The sequence below is a fragment of the Pleurodeles waltl genome, chromosome 4_1, assembly GCF_031143425.1.
Source record: "Pleurodeles waltl isolate 20211129_DDA chromosome 4_1, aPleWal1.hap1.20221129, whole genome shotgun sequence".
In the NCBI taxonomy this organism is placed as follows: domain Eukaryota; kingdom Metazoa; phylum Chordata; class Amphibia; order Caudata; family Salamandridae; genus Pleurodeles; species Pleurodeles waltl.
Genome location: NC_090442.1, coordinates 968136954 through 968156260, shown reverse-complemented (window position 1 = coordinate 968156260; position 19307 = coordinate 968136954). Strand labels below are relative to the sequence as shown.

The following is a 19307-nucleotide window of genomic DNA, read 5'->3' as shown; positions in this document are numbered from 1 at the left end:
ATCTGTGGAAGTGGATAGCATTGGATGATCTGCCGCTGTCGGAAAAAAATCTTCCTTAGGCATGGCTGGAATTGACCAGCTGTAAACAGAAACTGGATGGTAGTCTTAATCATGCCTTGCATGGGCTGAGAGTTACTCAGGCTGTTAAGTAAGTTGCCTTGCAGTCCATGTTTACAGACACTCTGTTGAAGGCAGTGACCTGATCAAATGAGAGTAGCAGCTGCTGAAGATAATTACATTTGTCAAGTCATTTCAATTATAGGTTTGTTGCAATGGCATATGCATGTTCGAAATAATACAATTACTCAGACATCAAAGGGGGAAATCAAGAAACCACTGAAGTAATTGATCTAATAAAATACATAATAACCATTTATTTCCCAAAATGTTGATGAAGAATGATGAAGGTGGTCAGAAGATGCCACATACTGTTTTTTTGGGATAGATGTTTATTCTATCATAGCACAGCACAGATTGGTTAAGGTATTTACCTTGGGTGATATTTAGTGCTTGTGGTTTTGACTCTGATGTATCCTCATAAAAAGGGGGTCACCTGCATTATCTTGTTCAAAGTCCATCTTTGAAAGTTTTTTTTCTGCAAGTGATAGGATTGTAAGACCCATACAATATACTTGATTGAACTTAAAACCCGGTCAATACATATGAAAGATGGCATTGGTGAGGAATATGTGGACTCCATACTCCTGGGGTCACATGACTCCAACTTGGCGTCTCAAAAATGGCGGCCAGGGGTTGCTATGCCTGTAATTACAGGCCTCTATCACAACTGGCGATCAGAGATCAAGCAGAAGTTTCGAATTTTTGGCTTACCTTCATTGGTAATTGTCTCCTAAGTTCTATTTACCCCACTCAGAACTGTGGTTCTTGTGGCTGACCAAGGCTGGTTGTTGTGATGCTCTGGAGTCTATTCTTTGAAGGGCCAGTATGCAAGAAGTCACTGCCTTGTGCTTAGATGGTCTCTGTTGCCTCCTCATGTACACAAGCTAGATATGCAGCATGAGGTCAGGGAAATAGTTGCCAATGTGAGTGAGGTTCTCTGATTGAGGTAATTGCTTTAAACCAGCTATGCTGCAGGATGCTATCCTGCAGGGTCTCTGGGGTGATATCCAGCATAGAAGGCGTGTCTGTGCTGCATTTCATCAAGTGTGTTTGGCCTTTGGAGCATTTCACTTATGGCATCCGTTTTATGGTGTCACAATGTCAAGCAAGTCTGAATCAAAAAACAATAACATGGATATGATCACACTGTCCAGTGCCTTATTTGTGCTTGTTGTTTCTGGTGCAGAGCACCAGCACTAATTTTTGATGGTCGGCTCTTATTTTTCTGCCTCAAGCATTTATTGTGAGCAAAAGACACATATGGGAAAGACAGACGAAGAGAAAAATGAAAAATCGTCACAATAGGAGAAAGCAGAAAGCAGCAAGTGTGAGCTGAAGGGGCAGAGAGTGGCTTTAAATGGATTGAATTGGCCCAAGATGGCTTCAGGATTACGCTGCCTCAGTATTCCTTGTTCGCACATTTAATTGCAGCAGCCGCATGTTTAAGCAGGGGTGGCTCCTCCATTAGGGCGGAGGAGTGTCGCTCGCCAGCAGTGGCAGCTGTAAAACCTTTAAAAGAAAAGGAAAATAAACTTTGTTTTTTATCCTTTCTTTTAAAGAGGTGGGGCCACAGGGTGAGGAACGGCGAGGCGGAGTGCCCAGCACTCCCCCTAACTGCGTATGTATGTTTGGCCGGCCAAAGACACATGCGCAGTGGGCGCTCTCCAGCATAGCAACAAAGTTGCCAGGCTGGAGAGAGCCTGCACAGGCTCTCAGTCTACCTGGGAGCACCCTGACTGGGAGCCTGTGCCTGCAGCCTGGATCGATGAGAGACATGCCGGTGGCAATGAAGAGAGTACGTGGTTTGAGACGGAAGTAAGCCAGTGAGGTTGCGCTCGTAAATACAAAATTTATTGAACGATAACAGCGTGTATAGTGGGTTGATTGAAAAAGATTGTATTGGAGCTGGCAGCCTCTGTGTGAAGTAAACGACGACCATTTTGACATGGATAAGGCACTGTTTCCGATGTCCTGAGAAGGCCATAAGTTGTAAGGCCGAAACGCATTGACCATATTTTTGAGGAGCATTGTGTAAATTGTTGAACACAGGAGAAGAATGTGATAGTACCAGATATAATCAACGGGAAGCAATATCCTACCAAAATCAATACTTAAATTGGACTACCTCATCCAAAAGACTGTTCACCTAGGAAAAGGGTTTAGCAGCGGATTTTTGTAGGAACTGTCAATTGGAAAACGCAGTGCAAAAGATTGCTCAAAATTGTTTTGATGTTAAAGGTAAAGGATTGTTCAGAATTTGATGATACAAAGTAGCATATAGAACAGGGACAGATATGTTTACAGTTACATGTATAATTGTTTTGTACATATGATGTGTAAATAAGTTATATGTTTGTATGATTATGTTGTATGTTATGAGAGTAATACAAAGAGAGACAAACATTAAGGAACGTTAATTAAAAGTTGGAAAATAAATAAAATCCTATTAATGATCAATTAATATTTTCATTGTCGATACATTAGTATTTATTTATCCCCTCTGTGTAAGTTTATTTGTTGTATTTTCACTTGGCCCATATGCAGTGGGGTTAAGAGGGCTCCCCTAGATGATATGGATGAGGGACAGAGGAGGGGCGTGCGGTGGAAGAGGTAAGTGTTTTTGTTTTTATTTTTTCAATTTAATTTTTATTTACACCCCCCGCGCATGCGCCGCCTCAGCTTGTTGTTCCGAGCTGCTACTGGGTTTAGGAGGTGGGCTTTGGGCACTGGCACATTTTTATTTACAAATTAAGCACTGACGCTATCCAAGGGAGGTCACAGAGCACCAAGATATATTAATCCCTAACCCACAAGGGATCGAGCATGTGAGTGGGCATGGCAATGTGAGGACTCACTAAGCTCAGGGAAGAACAGCCAATTCTGTCTGCCCCCACCACCATTTGATCCATGCTCATTCCCATAGGACTGTCTTTATAATAACTGTCTTTAACATATCACCATTGCAAGTATTAAGCTGGGGGCTCACTCCCTAGAAAAAGCATCTTTCTTCAACATCAACAGCATCATTTACTGAAATTCTTTAGACCAACTCCAAGTTTCAAGATAAAAGGACCGGAATAAAGAGCAGAAATTGAATGAAATTGAATCCTTTTGAGATCTTTTTCGTCCTTTCCACTGTGTGCAATGTTGCCAAGAATATAAGTGAACCCCAGGACAATCGGGTTTTATCACATGGATTCATTGGCCTGTGTCTCCCTACTTTACAACACTGCTGGGCAATCTGTGTGATTAAAGGAACAAACTCCTATAATTCAAGAGTTCCTGAGAATCAAACTTTCTTGGAGCAAAAGCCCTCACTCACCATTTGGTGACATCCTTCATCATTGGGCTATGCTCCTCGTCAGGCCGGCACTGCAATGCCTGACGGGCCCCACACGGGGGCTCTTTGCCGGAGATCTTTTGATGATGAATAGTAGCCGGTCAATGTGTGAACTAATGTAGGATTGGTATGAAAAAAGAAAAAGTGCTGTTTCTTTTTTCTGACGAGGAGCATAGCCCAATGATGAAGCATGTCACCAAATGGTGAGTGAGGGCTTTTGCTCCAAGAAATTTTGATTCTCAGGAACTCTTGAATTATAGGAGTTTGTTCCTTTAGTGGAACTGTATATACTTTTGATTTATACGTTAGATGGGAGTATTATACACAGGACCAGGACTTCGTTTCCGAATCTCCCCTATCTTTTAGCCCCTCCTTTTCTTGATGTTTGACGATCTGTGTGACGCCTGTCTGCCGCAGTCCAGTCACTAGGTTTTGTAAGAATAGCTTTCTTTCCATTTAAAATTCCATCTACTACAGTTAAAAAGATGAGAAGGTTTAGTAGCCAAAATCTTGCTTTCTTTCTGGAAGTGTTTTTGCTCTTCTCCTTGGCACCCATTGCCTAGCAGTTCAATGAATCAAACACTTTATCTTTTTGTGCACAAAAGGCAATGGAAAATGATATTCTGCTTCCATATTTTCTGATGTGATATTGACAATTTGACAATTAGCAAGTGTTGTAACAACCTGGTACCTTATTCCTTTCCATTTTAGATAGTGTTAATACAAAGATTCTCCTGTTTGGGCTTGTTGCAGTAAAGGCCGTTTTGTGGGCCATGCAGCATTGTGATGGTTTTATTAGTAAGAGATCACAAGCACCCCCACAAACACACACTGTCACTCCCATTGTGAATTACTGATCAACCGTATGCATTTATAAAATACTACCTAAAGTGCATTTCATTCGATCTCAGAGGGAAGACAGTGTCTTTCAAGGGTAATATGGCACTTCTGGCCTGATTGCTTTTGTGCCTGTAATTTTATCGACAACCATATTCACTTTGTAGATGTCACATGGCTAATAATAAATGATTTATTGTAATCAAACTTCATTTGGGATTTTTAAGGTTGTAGTAAATTAAGCATGGAAACCGATGGGAAACATTCAGCTGACGTAATTGAGTAAGGTATGGTTTGTAAAGCCCAGATCATGGGGAAATGTTTAGGGTTGAGCGCAAAGTGCTCCGTCCCTGATGTAATCGCTCTGTGGGTTATTAACCATGCCCATGTCAAGCTCATCTGTTTGGTTGATTAGTCTGCTTGCCTTTTAAAATAAGCTTGATTTCATTAGTAGAAGGCATGCATACGTCATGCCTCTTCGGGTGTTTAGCCTGGCTTGAGCGCACTGGCCAAGTACTGAAAACATACGAGGCTCCATGTTTTCCGTATGGTTTCTGCACTATTTTTTCTCTTTATTTCATAGGCAGCGCGATCTGGCTGGCCAGAAGTCGAGTGCTTTGCATGATATCTACCCTGTTACATGGATAATTGCACTTTTGCCGGTTACATGGATAATTGCACTTTTGAGGTTACATGGATAATTGCACTTTTGCTGATAAATTTCACTGCGAGGGGACTTCTGTTCCCTTTTGTGTGTTTGCTTCACTCTCATGGTGGCCATCAGCTCACTCATGTGAAACTGTTTTACTTTCATTTTATATGGCAAGAAAAGGCCAGTTAGGAGTTTTCAAGATAATAGCTTTAACTCGAGTAAACGCAAGACCCATTACATTGCAAATATTTGCGAAATAGATTCCATTCAAGTCCCATTGTTTCATAAGGCCCTACTCTGCTGAGTAAAAACTAAACAAATGAAGATGTTTCCCTCTAGATGAGGATGGTGTCCCTCAGGAAGGCACTGTGCTGTAATCAGTTCGGAGGTCCTTTTTCTCACTTAGGAGCAAGGGGTTTAAAACATGCTTTTCAGGGAAGCGTGTTATAAACAGAAAATGTTTGAGCGTTATTCAGACGCAAATACAATGAACATATCACACCGAAGTCCCAGCACGAAGGATTGTATGTCAGCACCTAAAATACAACGGAGTCCATATACCCCTACCTTGACTGTACTACATTGAAATGAGCCCCTCTGAGATTACCACTGCAGGGATTACCACTCCTGCGGTTACCACTACTGTGATTACTACCTTTGAGATTACCAGTGAAAAGATTACCTCTGCTGAGTTTACCACCTTTGAAATTACCACTGCAGCGATTACCTTTGAGATTACCACTACTGTGATTATTATCTCTGACATTACCACTGCTAAATTACCACTATTGTGATTACTACCTCTGAGAGTACCACTGCAGGGATTACTACTGCTGAGATTAACACTGCTGTGATTACTACCTCTGAGATTACCACTGCAAAATTACCACTGCTGAGTTACCACTACTGTGATTACTACCTCCGAAAGTACCACTGCAGGGATAACCACTGCAGGGATTACCACTACTGTAATTACTAACTCTGAGATTACCACTGCTGATATTACCACTACTGTGATTACTACCTCTGAGATTAACCCTGCAAGGGTTACCACTGCTGAGGTTACCACAACGGTGATTACTATCTCTGATATTACCAGTGCAGGGATTACCTCTGATGAGATTACCACTTGAAATTATCACTGCAGGAATTACCACTGCTGAGATTACCACTACTCAAATCCCTTCCTCTGAGATTACCACTGCTGAGATTACTACTGATGTGATTACTACCACTGAGTTTACCCCTACTGATATTACCACTGTGATTACTACTTCTGAGATTACCACTGCAGTTATTACCACTGCTAAAATAAGCACTACTGAGATTACCACTGCAGGGATTAATACTGGTGAGATTACCACTTCTGAGATTACCAGTGCATTGAGATAGATTCAAGAGTAAGTGTACTTACCCTATGCTAACCTACATCTTAAAATGAAACCTTACTTTAAAACTACCCACCACCCTGTCTTTATGGCCATACAGTGCCCTCTCCTTAACCCAGTGGTTACATTGCGCCGGGGCGGGGGGAGGGGGGCAGGGTGCCAGTGGGCCCACCAGTACATATTTTGGAGAACCAGGATTCTTCTACTCTTTCCCATGGTGGTCCTGTTGGTCTTTACAATGCACGGGCCTGCCCTGTCTATTAGTCCCACTCAGGCCCAGGCATAGACATGACTGTAGCATTCTCAAGTGGCAGGGACCCCAAGCGCATCATTTTCCTGCAGCCATTCTGATGTGAAACCATTCTGTGCCAATCCAGCATTTCAGGATTTTTATTGAGTATTTCCCTGTTCTTTGTCCATGTACACAGGCATGCTATCAGTTTTAGGTGGACCAGCCCCTTTGATATTTTAGTAGATGCTGCTTTGTTTCACTCTGTCTTTTTTTCGGTAGAATACTAAAAATGTGATCCCATGACATCGACCCTGTTACATGGATATTTGCACTTTTGCTGGTTACATGGATAATTGCACTTTTGTGGTTACATGGATAATTGCACTTTTGCTGAGAAGTTTCACTGCAAGCGGACTTCTGTTTCCTTTTGTGTGTTTGCTTTGCACTATTGGTGGGCGTCGGCTCGCTTATGTGAAACTGTTTTACTTTTCAGTTTATGTGGCAAGAAAAGTCCGGTTAGGAGTTTACAGCGCCAATAGCTTTAACTCGAGTAAACGCGAGACCGAGTGCATTGCAAATGCTTGTTTTAATTTTGTGAACACAAGAAAAATGTCACCTGTCTTTGTTTTCAATTGCACCCCTAACCTTCTCCTGTTCGGTGTGTACACTACATTGAGTGGTTTCGTCTTTCTCTCCCTTTAGGGGAAGAGGATGTAGAACATTTCGCTGTTTCCAGTCTGCCTGAAGAAGTGCTGCGGAACATTGAAGCTGACAGCTTCTGGTGCATGAGCAAGTTGCTTGATGGCATTCAGGTAAATTGATTGCCCCGTCCTCAACCAGTAGGGGTAACTGATTCATTTCATGGTCTCATGAGACTTCCGATAACTGAAAAAGGAAAGCGTATACTGAAAGTGAGAGAATGACTATCGAGCTACATCTGAAGTATGCATGCCTTTCAGCATTTCAGTTTTAGACTCCTGATAAATGTATTCTAACTTGATTAATAATATGATTTTTCATCATTTATTGGTTTGTTTCCTCAGATGGGAATATTAACAGAAAACTCATTTTGTCAGCCACAACTGCGCATCAGGGACAGCAATAAGCACCATTATAATGAGCTGACTGATTGTCCTTTGCACTCTCAATGAGTACTGCAGATGACTGGGCGCACGAGTGAGCTGGCAAATGTTATGCAATTGAGATATATACACACACACAGACACACACACATCACACTACCACACCATCCCACTCCACCCCACCACTCCCACTTTTATTTTCCCTAAGGAAGTCAGCGCTACACTGCACTAGCTACTCGGAAACAAATCCTAGCATTCCCTTGTGTGTACATGGATGTCTAGAAAACTGAGTAGACCGTTCTAAATCTACACAACGCATCTCAAATCCAGAGGAGTATAAATCCATGTCAATCTGCTTGAAAGGCAGAGAGACAGCGGGTGATGAACTCCGGAATTACTATGTTTTTGAATTTAGGACACTTTATAGACGGAGTCTACTTAACTGAAATGCGCTGCATCACCTTTTCCGAGTTTATTTACTAAAGCAAGTAGGGGGTGTTCATCAAACATATGCTGTTAGAAAGACTCTTCTAATTGGACACTTAGACCAGTAGCCTTCTATTACATGAATTGGTTGAAGTGTGTCATTGAAAGTGCTGTGAAAATCTGAAGAGGATGCTGTTAGTGAGACTCTCTAATTGGAGACTTAAACCAGTAGTCTTTTATTACGACGGCTTAGACCACTATAGGTCAACCTTTGCAACAATGTCATTTATTGAAATCTACACAATTCCGTCTTCTGGTGGACTCCATATTATAATTTAAAAAAATGGAACAGGAAAATACCACATCTGGGTGGGATTTTTTTTTTTTAAGTTTTCTGGCTGATGTAAAGCAAGGATTGGATCAATATTAAAAAAGTCTCTCAAAGTCCAGTTTTTTGGAAAAACTTCTTATGTGGTTTGGATTGAAGAATATTGTTTAGTGGAATTGTATAAAACTACAGATTGTTACTATATAAGGTCTGGAATAACTGGGGCAGCATTTAAGTACAATGTTATCAAATACATATTTACTTCACTAAGCAAGGAATTGGGACCGCACACATCTCAGCTGAAAATATTGACAAGATTCTTAAACATAATTATTTAGATCAGAATTCGCTGTTTTTGCTCACACTTGGCTCTGCATAAAATAACTGTCAACAATTTATAAGAAGCTACCACCAAACACAAATGAATTAAATGGCACAACATACTTGGTGAATTACAAGGGAGTAAAAGGCTCTTGGAGAAGTCTCAAAGACTTTTGGAAATTGATACTAAAAGATACAGTGTCTAAACTTACAGATTCTTCTTTGAAAATGGTTTTCAAGTATTACATTTGAATAAAAGAAACACACACCTATAAAACTAATGCGGTTTGGGCTACTACTGTTTAATGACAGTTGCTGGATTGATAATAAAAAAAAAACAAGACACCTGAGGGTCCTGTGTCGTATGGCCGAGATAAATCAAAATCATTTTAGTCAGAAGAACCGAGTATAACTAGACAGATTTTCAGTAGTGAGTGCAAATATATAAGCATCCTTGAGGGACTGCTGTGCTTGGTTCCGCCCTCCATACAGCTAATGCTAATTATGTTGCTTGCCTGCAGTGTAGGCTCAGTGATAGGAGCATGACGCCAACAAAGCGAACAGGGGTATTTGTTTGCTCGTATTGTGTGATTTGAGTCCAAAAGCCTACTTGATTGTCAGCTCTGAACAGTTGGTAATTACTTCAACATCTAGGGACAATTTAAATGTTCCAAGGAAGGTTTTAGGATTCTTCAGGTCCCATCAGTATGTCTTAACCTGTCTCTTTATTTGAGCATCAGTCCAAGCCACCAAAATAGGCTTCGGTTTCTCCTGTAGGTTTTCAAATGATGATCTTTACTAGTGAAGGTAATTGCCTCCTGTCCCAATGGCAATGGAGGAAGAACTTTGTTACTCTGTTATAGGCCCCTGCCATGACCACTCAGCTCTGTCCATATTTCTAGGGAAAACACCTCCTGCTACTAAAGCACACGCTTTCAAGGCCCCAAACTCTGTTAGCTTCTCAAGCACTGTACCTACCACTAATTAATCCCTTCTTTGTGGTTTCGTGCTTTATAACATGCAAACCCACTGCCCTCAGATCATGTTAAACCATTGAAACTCACATTTATGAATGTATATATGATGATCCTACCTGGAGAGCAACAGAGCACTGATCATTATGGTGAGCATTGGGAGCTTTAACAAGATCATATATGTAAAAGTGTATTTTGAATCTTTAAATTACACAATTGTATTTCAAATACTCACAGTTAATTTCACTTTTTTAAGTTTATCATTTTCAGCAGTTACCGTATAAAACAACATTGTTTGCAGTTACATATGATGTGGCTTGAATGAACAATGCCACTACACATACAGGTGCTAGGCGTAGGGGGCAGGTGGTTCTGCAGCACTTCACAATAGTGTTGTAAGCGAACCATCACAATTGTACCACGTTCTAGGCTAAGGATGTGTTTGTTTACTGTTTACTGTTTTATTGACATATCGAAACATAAAATCTCATAGACAGGAATCACAATTTAAAAAAAGTCAAAAATGTAAACAAATCTCAGTGCAAAATATTTCGTATACAATCATATACATAATTATTGGGAAACTCCCCAAGTTTGTAATACTAACTGCTTTAAAACTGAAGTGTTAACAAGCCAGAGAATCAAAGTGAACTGTACTATGCTTGTCACAGTGGGGACATTATAAACACTAAAATAATTGGCATAGACTATAATCATTATAATCTTCAAATTTGTTTGGCATAAAACCTTATAAAAAACATTCCTGTTTAAGGCTGGGCTAGTGACCATGTGCAAAACTTTGCAGAAATATCATAATGTAAACATTGATGATGATAAAATGGAAAGCTTCAAATTCAAGCTTTTAAGAAAAGGCAAATTTGTAGTACTAACATCTTTAAATATGCAGTAATAAAAAAACCATAAAACCAAAATGTACAGTACTATACATATCGAAATGAATGGAATACATATACACGAATAATTGGCATAGGCTGTAATAGATGCAATCTTAAGACCTTAAAATTTGTTTTGGATTAAACCATATAAAAAAAAAAAACATCCCAGCCAGAGAGTGGGCTAGTAATCATGTGCAAAACTATGCAAGTATAACACTGTGTGAACAATGATGATGGTACAGCAATAAATGGAAAATTTCAATTTCAAGCTTTTAAGACTGGATCAATAACCCTATGCAAAATAACACAAGATTTCTTGAACAATCCCATCCTAATACTATGAAAGCTCTGGACCATTACAGCCAAAGGCTCTTATTATAAACCGTCTCCTCCAAGTGCTTTGAGGGCTCTGCAACGGATAGACCAGGCAGCCGACATATATTTAGAAACTGCACTTTCTACCACTGTAGATGTATAGTTTTTACAAATTCTATAGGCATTGGCACGATTGTGGAGAAGCAAAGTTTTGCAAAGTGGAATGATCAATTTTTTCCTAGGGATCTTGTATTTAGGACAGAAAAAAAAATGTTCAGTTGATTCGACACATGATTGGCACGATTTGCATTTGTTATTTTCAGGGCTGTTTGACGACCATCGGATGGTGAAAGCATTAACAGGTATGTTACCATGTCTGAACTGGAGAAATAGGGAGTGAGCATAGGCCGGTTAAAAAAAGGTTCAGCACATGGCTCCTATTTGACATGCAAAAATACTGATGTCAGTTGACCCAACCCTCTCCTCTGGGATATCGGATCATTTACCTTCCCCCAATATCTCTGCTTAACATGCGTGACAGCATTGGTTGGGATTGATTCAGGGTTTCCCCACAACTGGGGGAAACCCAATTCAACCCAAATGGATTTCATTTCCCACAGCCAACCAACCTTATCTAAACAGCTTGAGTTCCCTAATAAGTCTCTGATTGCCTCCCTGAAAGATTCTAGTTCTTCTGTCTTCCGGAGCCGGATCCAATATAAGGTGGGCTTCAGGGCTACATGATCTTCAATATTGTTCAAACTAAGGTCCATTCTTAGGGGTACTAATGGAGTGCCCTTTCCCAGCCTAGCTATCTATCTGATGAAGTTGTTTGTAGGAAGTTCTGCTGTCTGTTGAAGCCCCACAATTCAGCTCCATATAGGGCGGCTCCCCTAGCCTGGGCCTTGTACATTTCTACGATGGGGTTTAGTGGGGGACTAACTGCAGCTTTAGTTTCGCGGCCCAAGGCCTCCCTTCTGTGGCATATGGTATGGGCACTTTTATTAATATGTGTATCCCACCTACCCGAATCCATCAATCTGATCCCCAAATAGTCGATCTCTTTCACTCTTTTCTAGAATGACAGAATTCATTGTTATGCTAGCATTCACCCTTTTCTTTCCCTGGCAACAGATCATCAATTTTGTTTTCCCGACATTGATCTCAATGTCAAAGTCTTTATAAAACAAGCAGAATTGGTCAACTAAGTTTTGTAAACCCATAGGTGAATTTGCCATAATAATGGTGTCATCTGCATAAAGCAACCCTGAAATTTTCCGACCAGCCAACTGTGGCGAGTCATTCAAGCAACTATTTAAATACTTAATGCAGTTGTTAATGTACAAAAGAAAGAGGGTGGGGGCAAGAACACAGCCTTGCCACACCCCTCTCAGTGACAACTGGGTCTGTCAGTTCACCGTCCCTGCTGCATCTGATTTGGGCAAAAGTGCCTTTGTGTAGTCCGACAATTAAGTTCAAGAGTCCACTAGGAACTCTTATTTTACTCAATGTGTACCACAACTTATGTCTGGGGACCAGATTGAAGGCTGCATGGAGATCAATGAAGGCAACGTATAAGTTTCCTCCACTGTTGTCCTCAGTCTTCCATCTGATTACCATAAATCTCACCACTTGGTCAATTGTGCTAACTGGAGGCCTAAATCCAGCCTGCAAACTCGAAATGGCCCCACTCTCCACAATCCACTCTTCCAAACGATTCAAGATCTGCTTTGCTAAAGGTTTTTGGCGGTTACTAGCAGGCCTCTAGGCAGATAATTAGATGGATCACTTGAGTTTCCCTTTTTACAGAGGCAAACTATTTCAGCTCCTTTCCATGTATAGGGGATGGGCGCACCTGCAGCCACTACATTACAAATCTTCTTTAGATAATGTGTCCCGATGTCAAGGTGTGACCTATAGAGGTCACCCAATATTTTGTCAATGCCGGGGGCTTTGCCCCACTTAAGGGAAGATATTACTGCCTTGGTCTCAGCTAAGTAAAACATGGTTTAAGATACACTCTCGTCCCTACTAACGCTCCCCTCTGTGAAATCAGTCTTGTCTCTATCAGAATAAAGTGAACTGAAGTGCTTGACCCAATCATAAGGAATAATTGATGCTCCTAACAGAGGCTGGGATTCATCACTTTTGTTTGAGACCAATTTCCGAAAATTACTGGCATCCTTGTATCTTGCGGCCTCTAAAAAGGGCTGTCCAACGCTTTTCTTCCAGACTTCTCAGTGCCTTTGTTAACTCCAACCTATAATCTTTCCTCGATTGTTTGATTGGATCACTAATCCCCATTCTGAGATCCCTCAATTGCCTATTCTTAGCGTCTCTACAAAATGTATTGTACCACCTATCATTTAGCTTGGTTTTCATTTTGCCTGCGGCCTCTTTAACGAATAGTTCTTTCAGGCAATTAAATAATTTCAAATGTTCAGCCAGTATCCTTCCCTCATCCTGTCCGAATTGAAGCATGAGTTCCATTTGGTTTGCCAGTAATCTATACATGGTTGCGATGGTGTATGGGGAAAAATTAATTGATTCCCAATTAACATTCCATCGATTATTTGTCGTAGTGATATGCTGATCCAAATCCTTAGAAACAGGGGCCCCAACAATGGGTAGCAAACTCCTGGTAGTGAGTATCAATGGGTCATGATCACTTTCCTCATATTTCACTACCCACCATGTCTTCCATATGCCCCCACAGGCATACATCCAGTTAAAAATTAGTCAATATGACTCCTACATGCCCTTGTCTAAATGTAGGAGAGGGAATTACATCTGAGCTAGAACACCCATTACACGCTTGGAGACCATGGGCAAGCATGATATTAACAATTTGCAGTGCCACCCTAGTCAGTGTTTGTCCTTTCCTCTTTGCTAATTGAGGGGTACCTCCTAGACTATCCTCTTCTTGACAGAGCTCCTGCACCAATTGATAAGGTTCAAATGTAGCATTAAAATCCCCAGTGTTAGAAATGGGGTTTTTGGTTGGCAGTCAGGTTACCCTCTGTCCAAGCAAAAGCCCTCACTCTAGTCAGGGTAAGTCACACACTATCCAAGATTATCCTGTGCCCACCCTCTGGTAGCTTGGCACGAGCAGTCAGGCTTAACTTAGAAGGCAATGTGTAAAGTATTTGTGCAATAAATCATACAATACCACCATATAGCACCACAAAAATACACCACACAGTGTTTAGAAAAATATATAATATTTATCAGGATAATTGTAGGTCACAAAGAATAAAGTTGCAATGGAAAATTGTAGAAATATCACAGGACAGTGATATAAAGTGTCTTAAGTCTTTAGAATGTAAACAAAGTCTCTTTTAAGCACAAGTACCTGGTTGGGAGTGGAAAAATCTCCTCAGAGGGCCACAAGAGAAGAGGTGCGTGGAAAAAGGGTGTGTGCATCGATTTCTCCTCAGCACACACGGACTTGCGTCGTTATTTTCCACGCGGGGAAGTCGGCGTCGTTTTCCGGCGCTCGGACAGTCTCTTTCTGTGGATCGCGGGGATTACCAGATGTCCCGGGTCTGTGCGTGGATTTTCCTGCTTGTTCTCCGGCTGCGCGTCGGTCTGCGGGGCTGCGCGTCGAAATTACGATCTCACGGCAGGCGTCGCGTCGATTTCTCCTCTAGACTTCGATCTGCGGGGCTGCGCGTTGAAATTACGATCTCACGGCAGGCGTCGCGTTGATTTCTCCTCTAGAGGTCGGGTGGCGTTGTCCTTGCGAGGCCGTGCGTCGGATCTTCGATCGTCCCAAGAGCGTCGCGTCGATCAGCGTCGGAGTGCGGTGTTTTTCTCACCGCGAGACAAGCTGTGCGTCGAAATTTTCGCCGCACGGAGCGTCCAAGTAAAAGAGAGAAGTCTTTTTGGTCCTGAGACTTCAAGGAACAGGAGGCAAGCTCTATCCAAGCCCTTGGAGAGCACTTTCACAGCCAGACAAGAGTTCAGCAATGCAGCAGGGCAACAGCAAGGTAGCAGTCCTTTGTAGAAAGCAGACAAGTGAGTCCTTTGAGCAGCCAGGCAGTTCTTCTTGGCAGGATGTAGTTTCTGGTTCAGGTTTCTTCTCCAGCAAGTGTCTGATGAGGTAGGGCAGAGGCCCTGTTTTATACCCAAATGTGCCTTTGAAGTGGGGGAGACTTCAAAGAGTGGCTAAGAAGTGCACCAGGTCCCCTTTCAGTTTACTCCTGTCTGCCAGGGTCCCAGTAGGGGGTGTGGCAGTCCTTTGTGTGAGAGCAGGCCCTCCACCCTCCCAGCCCAGGAAGACCCATTCAAAATGCAGATGTATGCAAGTGAGGCTGAGTACCCTGTGTTTGGGGTGTGTCTGAGTGAATGCACAAGGAGCTGTCAACCAAGCCCAGCCAGACGTGGATTGTAAGGCACAGAAGGATTTAAGTGCAAAGAAATGCTCACTTTCTAAAAGTGGCATTTCTAGAATAGTAATATTAGGTTGCCAGGCCTTGATAGTTTCAATCTTGGCCTGGAGTGGCTGCACCTTGCCACCACCCACTAGGTGTCCTAAGTACACCACGGAACCCTGCCCAATCTGGCACTTACTGGCCTTGATGGTCAGGCCTGCCTGTTGCAGGGCCTGAAGCACCTCCTTGAGGTGAAGCAGGTGTTCCTCCCAGCTGGAACTGTAGACAGCTATGTCATCCAGGTAGGCTGCACAGAAGGCATCCTTGCCAGCTAGGACCCCGTTAACCAACCGTTGGAAGGTAGCGGGGGCATTTTTCAACCAAACGGCATCACCCGGAACTGGTAATGGCCATCCGGGGTTGAAAATGCGGATCTTTCCTTGGCCCCCTCAGTTAGGCCGATCTGCCAGTACCCTGAAGTAAGATCAAACGTACTCAGGAACTTGGCAGCGCCTAGCCTGTCCACGAGCTCATCAGCTCGGGGGATGGGGTGAGCATCAGTCCGTGTGACTGAGTTGAGACCCCGGTAGTCCACACAGAACCGGAGTTCTGGCTTCGCACCTGGGGCAGTAGCCTTAGGGACCAATACCACTGGGCTGGCCCAGGGACTACTGGATTTCTCAATGACCCCTAGAGTCAACATCTTGGAGACCTCCTCCTTGATGCTGGCCTTCACCTTATCCGACAACCTGTAAATTTTGTTTTTCACAGGAAGACTGTCACCGGTGTCAATATCATGAACACAGAGGTGGGTCAGCCCAGGAGTAAGGGAGAACAGGGGGGAGGACTGCTCCAACAGCTCATAACAGTCTCCTTTCTGATTTAGAGTCAGGGAGTCAGACAGAATGACCCCGCTTACTGACCCATCACCTTCTTGGGCAGAGAGTAGGTCGGGGAGAGGTTCACTCTCCTCTTCCGTTCCTTCATCTGTGACCAGAAGCATGTTGATCTCCGACCTCTCAAAATGAGCTTTTAGTCGGTTCACATGGAGCACCCTTAGGGGATTCCTAGGGGTTTTGAGGTCCACTAGGTAAGTGGCCTCCCCTTTCCGCTCCTTTATTTCAAATGGGCCAGACCAGCGGTCCTGGAGAGCTCTGGGCTCTACTGGCTCCATTACCCACACTTTGTCTCCAGGTTGAAACTCTACCAGGGTGGCCTTCTGGTCATACCATTGTTTCATCACCTCTTGACTGGCCTCAAGGTTATCTTGGGCTTCTTTCTAGAAGCGGGTCATCTGGTTGCGGAGGGCCAACATATAGCTGACCACATCCTGAGGGGGTGTCTTTGGAGCTTTCTCCAATCCCTCCTGGACAATGCTTAAGGGTCCCCTGACAGGGTACCCATAGAGAAGTTCAAAGGGACTGAACCCTACCCCTCTCTGGGGGACCTCTCTGTAAGCAAAGAGAAGGCATGGTAAGAGGACGTCCCACTTACGCCTCATGGCCTCAGGGAGGCCACCAATCATGCCTTTCAGGGTCTTGTTGAATCTCTCCACAAGACCATTCGACTGGGGGTGATAGGGTGTGGTGAACTTGTAAGTTACACCACACGCATCCCACAGAGACTTCATGTATGCAGACATGAAGTTAGTGCCTCTGTCAGACACTATTTCCTTGGGGAATCCCACACGGGTAAATATCCCCATCAGGGTTCTGGCCACCACCGGTGCAGTTACTGTCCTCAGAGGGATTGCCTCTGGGTAACGGGTGGCATGGTCCACCAAAACCAGGATGAACCTGTTGCCTAAGGCAGTTTTGGGGTCCAAGGGACCAACAATGTCGATGCCCACCCTTTCAAAGGGGGTGCCAACGACAGGAAGTGGAATCAGGGGGGTTTAACCCTTTTTCCTGCTTTACCACTGGTGCAGAACTTGTCTGAGTGTGTCCTCATTTTGGGCCAATAAAAGTGGGTGACAAGCCTGTTAATGGTCTTGCTCTGCCCCAAATGTCCTGCCAGGGGAATGTCGTGAGCCAGACCCAGTAGGAAGGTTCGGTAACATTGGGGGACCACCAGCATACGTGCTGCCCCAAAGCCCGGAACCTTAGGCTCACTGTAGAGGAGATCATTCTCCCAATATAGGTGGTGATCGCCCGAGGCGTCGCCGGCTGCCTGGTTTGAGGCTTGTTTCCTCAACCCTTCTAGAGTGGGACATTCTTTCTGCGCCTTGCAGAATTCCTCCCTGGTGGGTCCACCCTCAACTTGCCAGCCAGCAAGCTCAGGTAAGTCACCTAGGGCGGCAATGTCTTCCCCAGTTGGCTCGGAAGCCTCCTCCTCAGGAGCCCCGTCAGCCACTGTGGGAACAGCTGGGGCCGGTTTCCCGCACCCCTGGTCCCTCCTCCTGGCAGCTCTCTGGGCCATCGTTCCAGGCTCCAGATGCCCTTGACTTCCCTCTCGGTCAGCCATGGACCGTGTGGTCATGCAGACCCACTCAGGTAACCCTAACATCTCCAGGTGAGACCTGAGCTCCACTTCTTTCCAAGCAGTGTGCTCAAGGTCATTGCCTAACAGACAATCTACAGGCATGGCAGGACTCACAGCTACTTTCAGAGTACCAGAGACCCCCCCCCACTCAAAGGGAACCAGAGCCACCGGTAGGTGACTCTCGCGATTGTCAGCGACTCTGACCTGGTGGAATGTATTAGGTACTATCTGCTCTGCTGACACCAGCTGACTCTTGATAGTAGTCATACTGGCTCCTGTGTCACGCAGAGCCTCCACCCTCTGCCCATCAATGGTGACCCACTGCCGGTACTTGGAAGTATTTCTGGGCATGTGGGCCTTGGGCACCATTTCTCCTTCTCCCAGGGACACTAGGGAAATCTCTACCTGCTCCCCAAAGCTAGTTGGGTCCATCTCCCCCCCGAGTGCTACACTAGTCAACCCAAGTGCCTGTCCGGTAGTGGACGGTGCCCTCTTGGGGCACTGTGGATCGCCTTTGTAGTGACCATATTGGTAACACTCCATGCATTTGGGGCTAGATTTTCCTGACTTGTCAAATGTCCCTGGCTTTTTCCCAAATTTGGAAAAGGAAGGGTTGCCACCCCCTCCCTGGGAATTCTTTTGGGGGCCTTTAGAGAGTTCCTTATCTGTAAGTTTATCTCCCCCCTCTTTCTTCTGTTGGGAACCCTGACCACCTTTGTGGGAGTCCCCCCCAGGTACCTTTTTGGACACTCTGGTGCTAACCCAGAGGTCCGCCTCCTCAGCAAGCTTCCTGGGATCAGTCAGCTTACTATCCACTAGGTGCTGGCGCAAATCTGTATAAGTAACATTAAGCATATGCTCTCTCAGGATCAAGTCATATAAACCTTTATAATCTGCTACTTCGTTGCCCCGCACCCATCCATTCAGTGCCTTACTATAGAAGTCAAAGAAATCTACCCATGTTTGTGTGGTTTGTTTGGTGCTGTCCCTGAACCTCTGACGGTATCCCTCAGGGGTCAGCCCAACTTGGCAAGTAAAGTGGCTTTCTGGAGGGGGTATGTGTTTTGATCCGGTGGATCCAATGTGAGAAGTGTGTCCCTCCCCAATGGCGGCACATAATCCCACATAGCTACCCCCCATTGCCCTTCAGGAACCTCATGAGCTCTTAGTGCAACTTCATAAGCAGCTAACCATTTATCTATGTCATCTCCCACCACAAAACTGGGCACCACATTTTTGGGTATACGAACCTTCTTTTCTCCAGCAGGTCCTGTCTGTATGCTGCCACCATTATTGCTGGATTCAGACTGTCTTGCCTTGATCTCCAGCTCCTTGAGACTCAGTTCATGAGCCAACAATAGTTTCTTTTCAGCCAAAGCTCTTTCAGCTTCCACTTGTTTGGCTGCTCTTTCAGCTTCTGCTTGTTTGGCTGCCCTTTCAGCTTCTGCTTGAATCTGTTTGGCTGTTCTTTCAGCTTCAATCTGTTTGGCTGCTCTTTCAGCCTCAGCTTGTTTGGCTTCTCTTTCTGCCCTCCTCTCCTCC

At 44.0% G+C, this 19307-nt stretch overlaps 1 protein-coding gene across 6 annotated transcripts in view; it reads left to right on the top strand.

Moving 5' to 3' along the window:
- Positions 1–19307, top strand: part of TBC1D22A (TBC1 domain family member 22A) — a 1763002-nt gene that overhangs the window by 694104 nt on the left and 1049591 nt on the right. For all 6 annotated transcript variants that reach the window (XM_069229720.1, XM_069229719.1, XM_069229718.1 and 3 more), the window contains exon 9: positions 7272–7381. In XM_069229720.1, coding sequence (XP_069085821.1) covers positions 7272–7381 — 110 coding nt within the window. The remainder of the gene's footprint in view (positions 1–7271; positions 7382–19307) is intronic.